Genomic DNA, 16371 nt, shown 5'->3' on the forward strand with positions numbered 1-16371 from the left:
TCTTCATGTAGTTTAGGCCATCAAAAGTATAAAAAACGAAACGAAATATAGATCTGTATATTATACACCATGGTCGAAGGTCCCCTAGATCTGTATATTATACACCATGGTCGAAGGTCCCCTAGATCTGTATATTATACACCATGGTCGAAGGTCCCCTAGATCTGTATATTATACACCATGGTCGAAGGTCCCCTAGATCTGTATATTATACACCATGGTCGAAGGTCCCCTAGATCTGTATATTATACACCATGGTCGAAGGTCCCCTAGATCTGTATATTATACACCATGGTCGAAGGTCCCCTAGATCTGTATATTATACACCATGGTCGAAGGTCCCCTAGATCTGTATATTATACACCATGGTCGAAGGTCCCCTAGATCTGTATATTATACACCATGGTCGAAGGTCCCCTAGATCTGTATATTATACACCATGGTCGAAGGTCCCCTAGATCTGTATATTATACACCATGGTCGAAGGTCCCCTAGATCTGTATATTATACACCATGGTTGGAGGTCCCCTAGATCTGTATATTATACACCATGGTTGAATGTCCCCTAGATCTGTATATTATACACCATGGTCGAAGGTCCCCTAGATCTGTATATTATACACCATGGTCGAAGGTCCCCTAGATCTGTATATAATACACCATGGTCAAAGGTCCCCTAGATCTGTATATTATACACCATGGTCGAAGGTCCCCTAGATCTGTAAGGTCCCCTAGATCTGTATATTATACACCATGGTCGAAGGTCCCCTAGATCTGTATATTATACACCATGGTCGAATGTCCCCTAGATCTGTATTTTAATCAGATTGTTTTCTAAGAGGTATTGGTTATATGTCATGCTTATATAAAACTATATTTGTTAATTTTGCAACTTTTATGATTTTCATTTTATGAGTGTTTATATATTTTATAATCATATTTTACAAAATAAACTGAGCTAGTTAAATTTTTATGAATTAGTATGAAATTTTTAGTTATTATTCTCCGTTTCATAACAGAGATGTTCTTTTATATAATGATAATCTTTAAATTTTTACAAATAAGTATTAAATTTTCAGTTATTATTCTCAATAAATTATGACAAGTTTTCATGTTCCACAGCAGAGATACTCTTTTGTATAATGACAATCTGTAGATTTATGATACGCTTTATCCACACCACTCTAAGCGCGATATAATTCCTTCCCTCGATCTCAAGATACGGGTAAAGCTTGATTACCTCCCTTTCGCCCAACTGCTTTAAATCTGAGAAAGACACCCAACTTATACTACCCATATTTGTGTAGCTGAATAAACCACCCTACCTGTACCCATTTACAGATGGGTACACTGGAATACACCACCCTACCTGTACCCATTTACAGCTGGGTTCACTGGAGTACACCACCCTACCAGTACCCATTTGGGTAGTCTGGAGTACACTAGTCTACCTGTGGAATACACCACCCTACTAGTACCCATTTACAGTTGGGTAGTCTGGAGTACACTAGTCTACCAGTACCCGTACCCGTTAACCGCTGGGTAGTTTACAGACACACAACAACTTCACGCACAATTCGAGTCTCGAACCTGCAACCATTGGGTCACAAATCCTACTATTTTAATCATGGTGCCAAATCCTTCCCATGGCAAAGTTTATAATATAATATAAATTATTGCTTACACATATAAATTATATCAACCTCTATATTTAAAAACGGCATATCACACATGAATTTAAAACTTCTAAATTATTAATAATAGTAAATGCAAAAATTATTATTGTTAGTACATGTAGATAACAAATAATAATATTAATAGTTATTTCGTCAGCTTTTTTAAATGAGCTTTAATAAGCTGTTGTCAGTTGTGCATAGACTAGAAGGATAATTTATTTTAGCGTATTCCATATCTTGCATAAAGTAATTATCCACACTGTCAACAAATTGTAATAATTTATAATCTAAAATTACTAAAAGGAGATAAGGTGATTGTCCTCGATCCAATTTTTAATGTACAATGATTGTGAATTAATAATTGTCCTGCAGGCTCTTCTCCTCGCCGACAACGATCCACCCAGCAGTTGTCCTAGATGACATTTTTAATGTAAAATAAAGTTATGATTTTATGAACTAATAAATGTTGACATATGTTTCTCCTCTTACTTACAGTCCTCATTTCTATATCTTCAGGCATCCCAAACCACACTGCCTCCATTCAGGTACATATTTACATATCTATATGCTCTTTTATTATAGATACCTTGCTCATTACTACAAATTATTATGTCCGTTTAGTAGTTAAAAAATTAACCATTGATTTAAAAATACGTTTTAAAAGAATAAATAAATCGTCAAAGAAATTAATAGTAATTGATTTGCATTAATTATTTGGATTTTTAAAAAAAAAAAAAAAAATGCCGAATATGTTTGGATTTTTAGCATCTATTGAATGTTTTGTTTTCGAACTTTAATTAAAAATTAAATTTATTTTTAAAAAAAGGAAGTTATTTGAAACATTTGATATCTTTTGATTTATTGTTGATTGGATTAGATGTAAAGTTTAAGGATAGAGAAAGGGATATTTTAATTTTTAATGCTGAGTAAAGTATCTTATTAAAAGAGTCTGTAGATAAAAGATATGCAGTTGATATATTTATATATATATATATTTGGTGATGGCCCTTTCATTCCCAATAGATTTATTTATCAAACATTTCCAATTTGATCCCCTTTTCTTGTTTCTTTAAAGAGGCCTTATGTAAGATTTAGATAAAGAGCTGGTCATTCTTGCTGTAATAGTTAAAAAAGAAATCAGCATTAAAAGATGCATGATGTAAGAGCTAAATCTGTCTATTGCTGCTCTAGTTTCTAGCTTCAAATCTTATATGAATTATTAATTTGCCTATTATTCCAATGACAAGCACATTACCAAATATCTATACTATCTAATGGCTGTGATATTGAATGGATTAAACCACCTGCTCCATTTAAAAATTTGATGTTAAAATGGATAATTGAGAATTTATTAATTATCGTAGTAATGCACTAATGGTACTTGGTAAAACTTCAAACACTCAGGATAAAGTAATTTGACCAAATGTTTTAATATATTCATTTTTCACTATCTATTTTTTAACTAGTAATAGCAAGAACTTCCAGCTCTATATCTAAACCTTACATAATGTATCTTTAATGCGGATTATTTTGTGAATGATATTTGGAATGAAAGGGTTATTAAGATCTGATATTGGTTAGTTAGATACCTCTCTCTGTAAAGGTTGCTTTCTGTTAACAGTAAAACACATCCTGCTCCTGTTCTCAGCTTTTAGAGATAATGGAATGTCCCATTATACAGTATGTGTAATATGTTGCTAAATGTGTGTAACTGGTTATAAAATATGTGTTGTTTAGACCGAAAACACCCCTCTTTTAATAGTGGGAATGTCCTTGCTGCTCTTTTGTGTATTGAGAGGTTTTCAATCACTGTTTTAAAAGTGCAATTAGATTAACTTTGTTTTAAAATCATTTTTAAATCAAATTTATTGTTTTTGTTGTTGTATATTGCAGTCACCCTATCCGTCTGTCTGTTTAGTGCAATAAAGAAGTTTATTTCAAAATAAATTCCCACAAAAGTATGGGGTAGTTTTTTTTTCCAATAAAAGAATTGCATATTTGACATACCTGTGTATGGGAATTTGAGACACCCAATCTTACGGGAAGGGACAACTTAGCTGCTTTGGGCGTATGCTTTTATTGCCTGGCAACCTATTTCATCCAATAGACAATGTTTATGCAGTTATTAACCCACTAAAGGTGAATGAATGCCTGGCACTGTCATGTACTAACATCCTTGACTGACAAGCATGAATTTTCTATTCTTATATGAAATGGCTATACTGTTTGAGATTTGGTATCATAGACAAAATAGAAATATTATTTTTTATTTTTTAATTTTGGTGATGGATTTTATTTATGAACACGAAAGACTACAAGCTTGATTAATTATTGGAATTAAGATTCTGGAAGCAGCTCTCTATTCAAAATTCATTTATAGCCATTAAATCAACAGCAAGTATAGACTAAGCTGTGTAGAAGTAAAATAAGAAATCGGAGGACATCCAATAATGTATAAGGGTGAACAGGGTAAGACCCAACAATATGGAAAGGTGTGTGGGAGAGACCCAACAATATGAAGGGGTGTGTGGGAGAGACCCAACAATATTGCAGGGGGAGTTGAAGAGACCCAACAATATGGAAAGGTGTGTGGGAGAGACCCAACAATATGGAGGGTTGTGTGGGAGAGATCCAACAATATGGCAGGGGTGTGTGGGAGAGACCCAACAATATGGAGGGGTGTGTGGGAGAGACCCAACAATATGGAGGGGTGTGTTGGAGAGACCCAACAATATGGAGGGGTGTGTGGGAGAGACGCAACAGTATGGAATGGTGTGTGGGAGAGACCCAACAATATGGAGGGGTGTGTGGGAGAGACCCAATGATATGGAAGGGTGTGTGGGAGAGACCTAACAATATGGAGGGGTGTGTTGGAGAGACCCAACAATGTGGATGGGTGTGTGGGAGAGAACCAACAATTTGGAGGTGTGTGTGTGTGGGAGAGACCCAACAATATGGAGGGTGTGTTAGAGAGGCCCAACAATATGGAGGGTGTGTGTTAGAGAGGCCCAACAATATTGAGGGGTGTGTGTGGGAGAGACCCAACAATATGGATGGGTGTGTGGGAGAGAACCAACAATATGGAGGGGTGTGTGGGAGAGACCCAACAATTTGGAGGTGTGTGTGTGGGAGAGACCCAACAATATGGAGGGTGTGTTAGAGAGGCCCAACAATATTGAGGGGTGTGTGTGCCGTGGGTAAGACATAACAATATGTAAGGGAGACCAGACTAAGACTTAATATATCAGGGAGATCTGTTCAAGACCCAGCAATATGTAATAAGCAATAATTATATTCGATAGAATTTTGACCTGTATATTCCAGTTCAATTACTAAATGCCATTGAAATAATTTAATATGTAAGGGAAAGTGGAGCAAAACACAACAAAATATAGGGGAGTGCAGGGGTTGGACTCAATAATATACAGGGAAAGCAGGGTAAGACCCAACAATAAATAGGGAGAGCGGAGTTAAATCCAACCATATGGAGGGGAGAGCAGGGTAAAACCAACGAAATTTAAGAGAGCGAGGTATGACCCAATAATAAACAAAGCGGGACACTGTTTGGAGCAATATCGTACGTGAAGGAGCAGGGTAAAACCAACGATATGGAGGGGAGATCAGGGTAAAACCAACGAAATTTAAGAGAGCGAGGTATGACCCAACAGTATACTGAGTGAGACAATGTTTGGAGCAATACCCCAGCCACTGAATGTATCTTTAGTGTATCGTTTTGTATTTGTTGCTTTGACTATCTGTTGTAGTGTAAATATTCTCCTTCAGTCTGTTTGCTTGTTAAATAAATTAGTATGATGAAAAAGCTACTGAAAAATCCACTTCCTAATGTCTGTTTATTATGCATTTGTTGACAACATCTGGTCTGAATGAATGATCCAATAACATCTGTTACCATACATTGATTTGGTCTACATAAAATCAGTTCTTTATATACCAGGTATCTTAGACCAAAAATAATCAACTATCTTGTCTTTACTTATTCTGATTTTAAATTCTAAATTAATATTGATTACATCTTATTGTAAATTGACATTGATAGATCTGTACTTATATAAGGATAATTGACATTGTTGGGCCTGAAACTGTAAGGAAAATTGACATTGATGGACCTAACACTGTAAGGAAAATTGACATTGATGGGCCTGACACTGTAAGGAAAATTGACATTCAAGGGCCTGAAACTAAGGAAAATTGACATTGATGGGCCTGACACTGTAAGGAAAATTGACATTGAGGGGCCTGAAACTAAGGAAAATTGACATTGATTAGCCAGAAACACTATGGAAAATTGACATTGATGAGCCTGAAACACTAAGGAAAATTGACATTAAAGGGCCCAAAACACTTAAAAATTGACATTGAAGGGCCTGAAACTGTTAGGAAAATTGACATTGATGGGCCTGACACTGTTAGGAAAATTGACATCGATGGGCCTGAAACTGTAAGGAAAATTGACATTGATGGGCCGAAACTGTAAGGTAAATTGACATTTAAGGGCCTGAAAATAAGGAAAATTGACATTGAGGGGCCTGAAACTAAGGAGAATAGACATTGATGAGCCTGAAACACTAAGGAAAATTGACATTAAAGGTCCTGAAACTGTTACTGTTAGGAAAATTTATATTTATGGGCTTGTAACTGTAGGGAAAATGAATAGTGATACTTAATATTTAAGAAAATGTCGGAATTAGAATATAATTTTAGAAGATAATAAATGCAACAGATTATTGTGATGGATGATTGATAGGTTCAGGGTGACGAGCCAAAAAACAGAACCCATAGAATTTTTATTAAACTTCAGTCTGTGTGATCATTCACCAAAGTTTCAGTTATCTTGGTATTCTTGGTATATTTGCATAAAAATCATGTTTTTTTCCAAAATATGCTCCAAATCACCCTTATCAGTGATGTAGGATGAAGGACCTGGCAATGAACAATGTATAGTCCTTTGGATGGGATGACAAACTTGAGGTCCTGTGTATTCATTGGCATGCACGTAAAAGAGCCCTTGACAGTTGGAATTCTAAGTAAGAGTAGGCCATAGCACAGCTGTCCAGGCCAAATTTCCCCCATAGAACACTGCATAGGACAGGCCCATTTTCATTAGCCCAGTAAGAACAGAACAGTAAGACGTTAAGCCCCATTTCATTTCAAACCCATAATCAACTCACTAGGACATCAGATGGCTCCCATTTTAAGTATATTAGACGGCTTCAGCCTCAGCCATTTAATGATTTAATTTAAAAAGTACCATTACGATAATAAACAATCAATGCCACATAATGATAATGTTGCTCAGAATAAAGTAATTTGAATGAAATTTTCAATATATTCATTTTGCATTATCTATTTTTGAACTTTTTGAACTATTATAGCAAGAACTAAATCTTACATAATGCCTCTTTAATATAGTTACAACTAAGATGTATTTGATGCATGATAAGTTGTACATCTGTTGTACACCGTGGATGTTGTCATTGATGTTGAATTGTTGAATGAATTAGATTGTGAATTGAAATTTAAGAATCAAAAGCCCTCAAACTAAGAAATTTGTTTTAATGAAAAGAAATCTTTAATTACGGAGGGTTTAGAAATGTCCATTTCATTCTTTCAGTTATGTGTTCAAAAGTTGCGCATATTAATCGAAGATTCAGACCAAAATTGTGAGTAAATTTGACATCTGTTGATTATTTTTTCTATTTCTTTGATAAATTTGCATGTTGTTTTTTTTTTGTTCAATTTTACTAAAAGCTTCACGTGTCATTTAGCGAGAGGTCTGTCATTGAGTCAATTGGCGTGGTTTCGATTCCCTGGTTTATGTGACAAGGAGTAGGGTAGCCCCTGTCCAACCTTGTGGGTTTTCTCCGGGTCCAAGAGAAATGTATAGGGACGTCATCCCATATATAGAAATAATCTTGTTTTCAGCTACTGCAGCAGCACTTGTTTTTCTAAGGTCTAGGAACACTCAAATAGCCTCGTTATTCATTTCCTGAATAAGGATGAGTTTGTATGAATGAATGAATGAATGAATATTGTATTGTTTATTGTCTTTATATATTTCAGTAAAGTATTTAGGTTTGTTGGCTATGTCTCGTATTTTATCAACTCATCCTAAGAGTGTACAGTCACATAAAGACCTCATATTACAGTGTCTGGATGATAAAGATGAATCTATTAGAATCCGAGCTCTAGATCTATTGTATGGCATGGTGAGTGGTGTTTTTCACCTTGTGGGTTTTCTCTGGGTCCTCCGGTTCCCTCCCACTGGTAAAGACCGCTACGTGCAAGCCTAGTTTGTGTCGAGTGGACGTTAAACCCCCTCTCTCTCTCCCTATAACTGCTTTGATGTAAATATAAGTTACTAGCTTGGTAGCACTGAAATCTATAGCACTTCCCCTGTCCGTGCAAAGCATATTTTTTTTATTCTCTTACATTCAGCAAAATAACGTCGAACAAACAGAACAGACGTACAAAGCATTACCGCTGTTTTGGCCTTGTTCATGATAACCATACATGTATATGAGTAGAAATATTGTCTCAGATCTTCTCGCCCTGAGTTCACAAAGTTAAAAAAAAGGCTAACAATTTTGAGTAAATTAAATGTATTAACTTAAGCCTGAGAATGCTTTGTGAACTCAGCCTCTGATTTTATAGAATTCTTGGATAATTACCCAAACCTCACACCAAACTTGACATTGTCTCCACCTTAGAACCGTAACCCACCCCTCCACCTAAACTTCCTGAATGAGCCTGTACTATAGGAATGTATTATTTTGAGTATTAGGCCCCTTACAACAATTTGTGGCCTCCCTCTCTCTCTCTCTCTTCTTTTATCATATGTTTATGCTTTGATGTTATCCTTCAGGTATCTAAGAAGAATTTAATGGAAATAGTCAAGAAATTGATGGTACATATGGATAAAGCAGAAGGCTCCCATTATAGAGATGAGCTGCTATCAAAGATCATAGAAATATGTAGCCAGTCAAACTATCAATATATTACTAATTTTGAATGGTATGTTGCTTTAACTGGTTGAATTTTTTTACACCCATATTGAAATGCTGTTTTATATTGTTGTTCCTCCCGTTTGCCTGACCGTTGTCTTCAACGTCTTGTGAGCACTCTACAGAATACATCTATCATTCAATCTATTAAAAAATTATATGTATGTTGTTTACATAAATGAGATGAAGAAGCCTATTGAATTTCAACAATCTGTAGTTCCATTGTCCGGGCAAAATTTTCCTTATAGCACATTGTTAGGGTCATGCCCGTCTTTATTAGCCCAGTCAATGTTTAATAGTAGGATGTTAAACCCCATTTCATTTTGGTTTGTTTATTTGTAGGTATGTGAGTATATTAGTAGAATTAACACGGATGGAAGGAACTCGACATGGTAAATTAATTGCCTCACAGATGTTAGATGTTGCTATACGGGTACAAGCCATTAGACATTTTGCCGTTACCCAGATGGTAAGTTTTGTTTTATGTTACGGTGTCATTGAGTCAACTGGCATGGTTTCGATTCCCCGGTTGTACGTGACAAGGAGTAGGGTCGCCTGTCCAACCTCGTAGGTTTTCTCCGGGTCCTCCGGTTTCCTCCCCGAAATGACCTAGTTTGTGTTGAGTGGACGTTAAACCCCATTTCTCCCTCTCTCTTTATATTACGGCTGGATTGGGGATTGGATTGCTAGTGGTGTGTGCTTTAGACCATAAGGTATGTAACCAAGTGGCGTGGTTTCGATACCAAGCTTGTACGTGACATCCAGCAAGGTTGTCTGTTCAACCTCGATTAACTTGTCTACTTTAGATCGTAAGATCTATTATTAAATGGCGTTGTTTCGATACCAAGCTTATATCGAGCAGCGGTGCCTGTCAAAACCTCGTTGATTTTCTCTGAGTAACAACTGAATCCTAATCATGAAGATAATTTTGCTAGTTTTTCTGGGTAATGGACACTCTTACAAATGGTGCAGGATGGAGGACCTGGCAAGAGACGACGTATAGTCGTTTGGATGATACAAAAAAACAAGGTCTCATGTACACAACACTCCAGACAGTTGGAATTTGATATAAGAGTAGGCCGCAGGGCCACTGTCCGACTTTTCTCTCCCTTTTTCATCCAAAATCTAAAGACCCCTACATACTATCGAATTATTGAAAATAAATTAAGAAAAATTATATTTGAATTATCGTTACACATGTTTGGTAATAATCTTCTTAATGTATTAAAATGAATAATTGACATGTCGTTGTAGGCTCTTTTATTAGAAAACTCCCAAGCTTTATTGAGTAATTCACAGAGAAATGGTATTTGTGAAGTGTTGTATGCAGCAGCATGGGTCTGTGGAGAATTTGCTGAGTAAGATTTTATTAACGCTATTTTAACCGTCAAATTATTTGTGAGGTCGCGAAATCAAATAGTAAGTGCAAGAGAAAAAACAAAAACAATTCAACATTGAATACAAGACATGCAATCAATGTTTATTGATGGAAATGGTCTACCAATCAAAAAATGATTAGGGCAATAATCCTGATAGAATCTCAGAAAATGCTAAAACAGTAAAAATGAACAATTTAAGAATTAAGTGTGAGTAAATGGGCACGGTGACCAGTAACGAAAAAAATTGAATGCAATATTGTTTTAGAAAATTGATCTGGAAGTAATACAACAGACATTTTTCTGATTTTCACATCAATAAATTAATCTGTTTTTTCATTTCAGACATCTCTCCGATCCCCAGAGTACGTTAGAATGTATGTTACGCCCTAAAATAACGATATTACCGGGTCATATACAGAGTGTATATGTACAGAATATGTTAAAATTATATGGTAAAGTTATAAAACGGGCAGAGGATGAAGATAATGAACAAATGTTGAAAGATGTCAATGAATTATTAGCTGATAAACTTCCGATATTCATTCAGAGTGCGGATTTAGAAGTTCAAGAACGAGTAAGTCTAGTTATTAATCGTGGTTTGTGTTCTCTTCTCTCTTCTTCTATAGTGGACCTTGTTTTATATGGAGGGGGGTTGGATGGCCGAATGGTTAGCATGTGCACACTGTATCATAAGGTCTGTCATCGAGTCAACTGGCCTGGTTTCGATACCCCGGTTGTATGCGACAAGGAGTAGGGTCCCCTTTCCAACCTCATAGGTTTTCTCCAGGTTCTTTGGTTTCCTGCCACTGCTAAAGACTCCTACGCACAAGCGATTTATTGAAATAAAATTGAACCATATCTTAGTCCCGAAATGACCTGTCGAGTGGAAGTTAAACCTGGTGTTATGCGAGAAAGTTCATCATGATTTTTCGGCATAGTTCCCCCATGTCGGTGATGCAAAACATCCTGGCAAGGGACAACGTATAGTTGTTCGAATAGTGTGAAAAACAGAGGTCCTGTGTACACATTGGCGTACACATAAAAGAAACCATGACAGGTGGAATTTGCTGTCCTTGTAAAATTTCCCTCATAGCACACTGTATGACGTATGTCCGTCATCATTTGCCCAGTTGGGAGCCGAACACGAGGACCTGATCTTTTTTTCATTTCGCTTCTGAGTTATCCAGAATAAAATGATGAAAACAGTATGATGTGTATGTTGTTTGTTTTTCTAGGCATGTTGTATTTTACAAGTCGCTAAATATGTTGGTAAAATACATGAAAAAGGTGTTAAAATGGGAGAAGAACTAGAACAATTATACGCTGGTGATTTAAATCCTGTTGCTATCAAAGCCCAGAAAAAAGTCCCAGTACCAGATGGGTAAGTTATATTTAGTGACCAGATTATTTAGGAAAACTAGGGGTTGTCTAGTCGTCTCTTAAAATCTTTCATTGACTACCTCTAGGATGAGTGATAGTGATTGACTATTTGTGACCCTTAAAACAGACTAAATATATATTTTTAATGATATAACACGAATGTTTACAAACCAGTTTTAGCCTCATTACTTACATTCACTACAATATGATGGCTTGTTTGTTGCAACAAGATGAAAGTTACTTCCTTTGTATTTAACAATTTTTTTGAATAGCACTGGACGGCGGCGCTACGGTGTACTCTTATATCGAATTCCGACTGTCAAGGGATCTTTTCCGTGCATACCAATGTGTAAATGGGAATGTTGTTCGGATGGAACAAAAAAAAACAGGTCCCATTTACACATTGGTATGTACAGAAAAGATCCCTTGACAGTCGGAATTCGATATAAGAGTAGACCGTAGCACCGCTGTGCAGGCAAAATTTCCCCCATAGCTTATGATTGTATTCATTACCCCAGTGGGAACAGAAAAGTAGGACGTTAAACCCCATTTCATTTTCATTTCATGTTGAAATGCTGTTGCCCTTCGGCTTGACTAATGCAACTGCCTGGTGAATAAGAACTAAGTAATTTAAAAATATAAATTCTGTTTACACCTGTGTGTACAGAGCATAATTGTTTCCTGCCTTACTCCAGATAAATATTTTGTTAATTGATTACAATTTAGATAATGTGTTACTAATTGATTACAAGTTAGATCAATGTGTTATTAATTGATTACAATTTAGATAGATGTGTTATTAATTGATTACGATTTAGATTAATGTGTTATTAATTGTTTACAATTTAGATTAATGTGTTATTAATTGAATACAATTTAGATAAGGTGTTATTAATTGATTGCAGGTTAGATTTAGACAAATGGATAAACCCCCCACCATCCGACAGTTCCGATGATGAAATACAAGGTCCATCTTTCTTTGCTATGGGAAAATCAGAACATATGTAAGTTGAATATTTCAGTTGTAATATGTCACATTCCTTGAATATGTTTCATTGGCAGTTCCATGGAAACCTACAGAACATATGTAAGTTGGAACTTTTTAGTTGTAATATGTCACATTCCTTGAATATGTTTCATTGTCAGTTCCATGGAAACCTACAAGCCACGGTTCTGTGGAATAAAATTATGTTTATTACTGAGTGAAGCTGTGATTTAAGATTCTCTATTCGAGACTAGGCTTTCAAACTCGACTGGTGGTCTAGTGATTTGATCATGTAGTCTGTTATTGAGTCAAGTGGCGTGGTTTCGATTGCCCACTTAATTAAACATGACAAGGAGTAGGGTCACCTGTCCAATCTCGTGGGTATTCTCCTGGTCCTCGAGTTTCCTTCCACTGCTAAAGACCCCTATGCACATGTGAATTATTGAAATATATTGAACCATATGTTAACCTAGTTTGTGTTGAGTGGACGTTAAACCCCATTTCCCTCCCTTAAACATGACTGGCCCTTCTGGCAAATTCCATTGAAAACTTTTGTGGTTTACTTATCAAGCAAATGATACAATCATCAGAAAATAATGGATCATTTTTTTTTTCGTGGGTTTTCTCTCCTATGGATAAAATTAAATTACTGTAGAAAAATTTTGTGTACAGAATTATTTATTATTATTTATCATTATTATTATGTGTTTTAGGTCAATGTATCAGTATGATAATGATGAAAGAAAACCAGTCTATGAACCTACTGAAGAAGAACTGACAGTTGTAAGTGTTATTCTTTGCCATGGCAACCAGTTTAATTACACAGTAAATGTAGATTGCCTTCTAATTGTAACTATGTATATAAAAGCTATGGATAATTATTCAATAATAACAGTAAGAGCTTAATAGTTTTTACCATGGCAACCAGTTTAATTACACAAAAAAATGGATTTACTACTTTTAATTGTAACCGATATATAAATGTCTGCATGTCTCTTGGTTGATAAATGTTCTATATAACAGTAACAGCTTACTTAAACATACATTATGCAAGAGCTAAATCTGCCAATTGCAGGTCTTTCTTTAGGCCTGAAATGTTATCTAAATTATTAATTAGACATTAATTAACTTATCCAGACCATAATCAACTCTCAATGTCATTGCTAGCCTGCGATGTTTATTGGCTTAGGTTCCGATCTGCTGCTCAATACTCATTAATGAGCTAAATTCTCAGTTCAGAGTAGATCAGTTTGACTGAAACTTTCAGCAAATTCCCTTTACATTGTCTAGTTTTTAACTATTATAGTGAGAACTGCCAGCTCTTTATCTAATCTCCCATTATGTATCTTTAAGATGGCTGCAATGTACTTCCACAATTTTAATTTTCTAGTTTTTCTACCCTTGATTCTTTTTTGGAGATTAAAGTTACTGATAGACATTTTTAGGTGATATCTTTTGTAAAGTTGCAATATTTTCATGTCCTCATATCTTTTTAAATACTGAACAGAATTGAATCATTTTGGACTGATTGCTCGATCTCTCAAATAACATTTAGAAAACTTAACAAATGAAAATCGGCGGTCATAACAAAAGAGATATTTGATGTCTTAGACTTGTTTCAGTGTTCTTGTAAATATGTTTCTTGTTTAATTGACGTATGATCTATGTTTGAATTCTGTTACAGAGTAGAACGGCTCGTAAAATGGAACAAATGCACAATCCACATTATCTGAAAGATGATGGAAAGAGCAAGGTAACATAAAGTTTTATTTTCATTTTTCTATTAATTTCTTTTATTATATTTTTGGGGTTTTTTGATTCCCCAGTTGTACCTGACAAGGAGTAGGGTCGCCCGTCCAACCTTGTGGGTTTTCTCCGGGTCCTCCGGTTTCCTCCCTACGCACACGTGAAATATTGAAATAAAATTGAACCATGTGTTAGTCCCGAAATGACCTAGTTTGTGTGTAGTCTCTCTCTCTCTCTCTCTCTTAAAAAAAATCATATTTGAGTATTTACATTATAGAGAATTTTAGGGCACATGGCATGTGCCATCTAATTGTGTTATTATCTCGGCCATTCACTGCAGCTAAATTATTTCATTACTTAACAACTTGACTCACCATCTTTTTTCAAGTATACCAAACTGTGTCAGGTCTAAATTCCCTGTCACTCGCGTTTCAATTCTGTCAAATATTTGAAACATTCCAGGCTATGTTTTAAACCAAAAATTATAATGGTTGTGTAATTTATTTATTATTTTACAGAGGAAAAAGAATGATTTATTGAAATTAGACGACATTCCAGTGGCAGAAATTGATCTCTCTGTTCCGTTACACATACCAGGTAAATAAATAATTATAATTCTATCTATAAGAAGCCACGGTGGCTCAGTGAGTAAGATGTTGGCTTGCTAACCTGGAATTTTCTTGTTCAACCCAAGTTTTAGCCGAGAAAGTTCGTGATTTTCTGGCGTGGTTCCTCCTTGTCAGTGGTGCAGGACCGAGGGCCTAGCAAGGGAAAACGTATTGTCATTTGGTGGAACCAAAAACTGATATCACGTGTACACATTGGTGTGCACGTAAATGATCCCCTGACAGTTGGAATTCGATATAAGAGTAGGCGGCAATGACACACTCTAAGGCTAATTAGCTCGGCTGGTGCGTAAAAGTAAAATATTATACCTAATATACATTCATTTATGAAACGAAATGGTTGGGATGACTTGTGGTCGTTGTTTCGATTTGGCTGGGAGATAGGGGTGCCTTCTAAGACATGTGCGCTAAGCATAATAAACTAAGACAACTTGTCTGCGATATCACTATTGGTGGCTGCTAACGTTAAACACTAATAAAAAAAACTGACAAAACAGTAGATCTGTGTAGCTGCTGGAGCATTTGATAAAGTTTCCTTTAACCTGACACGTTATGAAGATGATCAATCTGATTAAAACACAGATCTTATTTCGTTTCGTTTATTAATTTCGTTTACTTGTCCTTACTACACTAGGATCTAGAAGAGTTGTTATAAAACCAACGTTCTGGCTGATGTGAGGGATTAGCCAATGAAACTGTCTGTTACGGCGAGATTTAACCGTGTTTTGCGTGGAACTGTGGGTAATTCACTAGTAACATCAATGCTGATTAGTTAATCAAATGTCTAACGTCATAGGGTCAAAAGCCGCTCGTATTACATCTGACGCAACCTATGGCTACAACCAATCAGATCTTCATGTAGTGTAGGCCATCGAAAGTATAAAAGACACAATGAAATGTAGATCTGTATTTTAATCAGATTGAAAGATGAATAAATCACCTCTGATTTTTAGATATCCATTCATTTATGATTTCAGGCTCTGATAAATACTCAAAACTATCCGCGTACCAAGAAGCAGATGGTAAAAATAAAAGTCGTAAGAAAGGTAAAAAGAAGAAGCGACGACATGATGGTTCGGATTCTGATCCCGATGTTGAAGTCATGCATGCTGTTAGTACAGTCGTTGATATGCCAGAGGTAAAAATTAGATTAATTGGCTTGACAGATTTCATATTCATTGGTTTGACAGTGAAATATTAATTAGTTTCTACAGTATGACAGTAAATTTGTAATATTAGTTGTACAGAAAGTTTTGATGTGAGCTTGACAGTATAGTTTGACATTGTGATCGACCATGATGTGAGAAGGTTTGGTGATACATGGGCCAACTCCTTAATTGTATTTCCCCAAGACTCAAATATGTGTTATTTGGTTACTCCGTCTTCATTATCCCAGTTTGGAGCAGAACAGTAGGACTTTAAACCCCATTTCATTTCATATTTGGTTACATGGTATAATTATTATTACAGGGTGCCCATCTGTCAGATAAAGATGATGATGATAATGATAACGACTTGAACAAAAAATTAGATATGAATTTAGATGAGTAAGTAATT

General features: G+C 35.7%; 1 protein-coding gene across 2 annotated transcripts in view; it reads left to right on the top strand.

Annotated features, from left to right (window-relative positions):
• Window positions 1-16371, top strand: part of LOC126819476 (AP-3 complex subunit delta-1) — a 47852-nt gene that overhangs the window by 16604 nt on the left and 14877 nt on the right. Inside the window, exons 10-23 of one of the 2 annotated variants that reach the window (XM_050547570.1) lie at window positions 2172-2221; window positions 7309-7357; window positions 7758-7903; window positions 8560-8708; window positions 9041-9167; window positions 9953-10056; window positions 10420-10651; window positions 11313-11458; window positions 12363-12461; window positions 13156-13225; window positions 14127-14195; window positions 14707-14785; window positions 15792-15952; window positions 16285-16361. In XM_050547570.1, the coding sequence (XP_050403527.1) occupies window positions 2172-2221; window positions 7309-7357; window positions 7758-7903; window positions 8560-8708; window positions 9041-9167; window positions 9953-10056; window positions 10420-10651; window positions 11313-11458; window positions 12363-12461; window positions 13156-13225; window positions 14127-14195; window positions 14707-14785; window positions 15792-15952; window positions 16285-16361 (1558 nt within the window). The remainder of the gene's footprint in view (window positions 1-2171; window positions 2222-7308; window positions 7358-7757; window positions 7904-8559; window positions 8709-9040; window positions 9168-9952; window positions 10057-10419; window positions 10652-11312; window positions 11459-12362; window positions 12462-13155; window positions 13226-14126; window positions 14196-14706; window positions 14786-15791; window positions 15953-16284; window positions 16362-16371) is intronic. The other variant, XM_050547571.1, reaches the window with a different exon arrangement.

Source organism: Patella vulgata, chromosome 4 (assembly GCF_932274485.2).
Source record: "Patella vulgata chromosome 4, xgPatVulg1.2, whole genome shotgun sequence".
Classification (NCBI taxonomy): Eukaryota; Metazoa; Mollusca; class Gastropoda; family Patellidae; genus Patella; species Patella vulgata.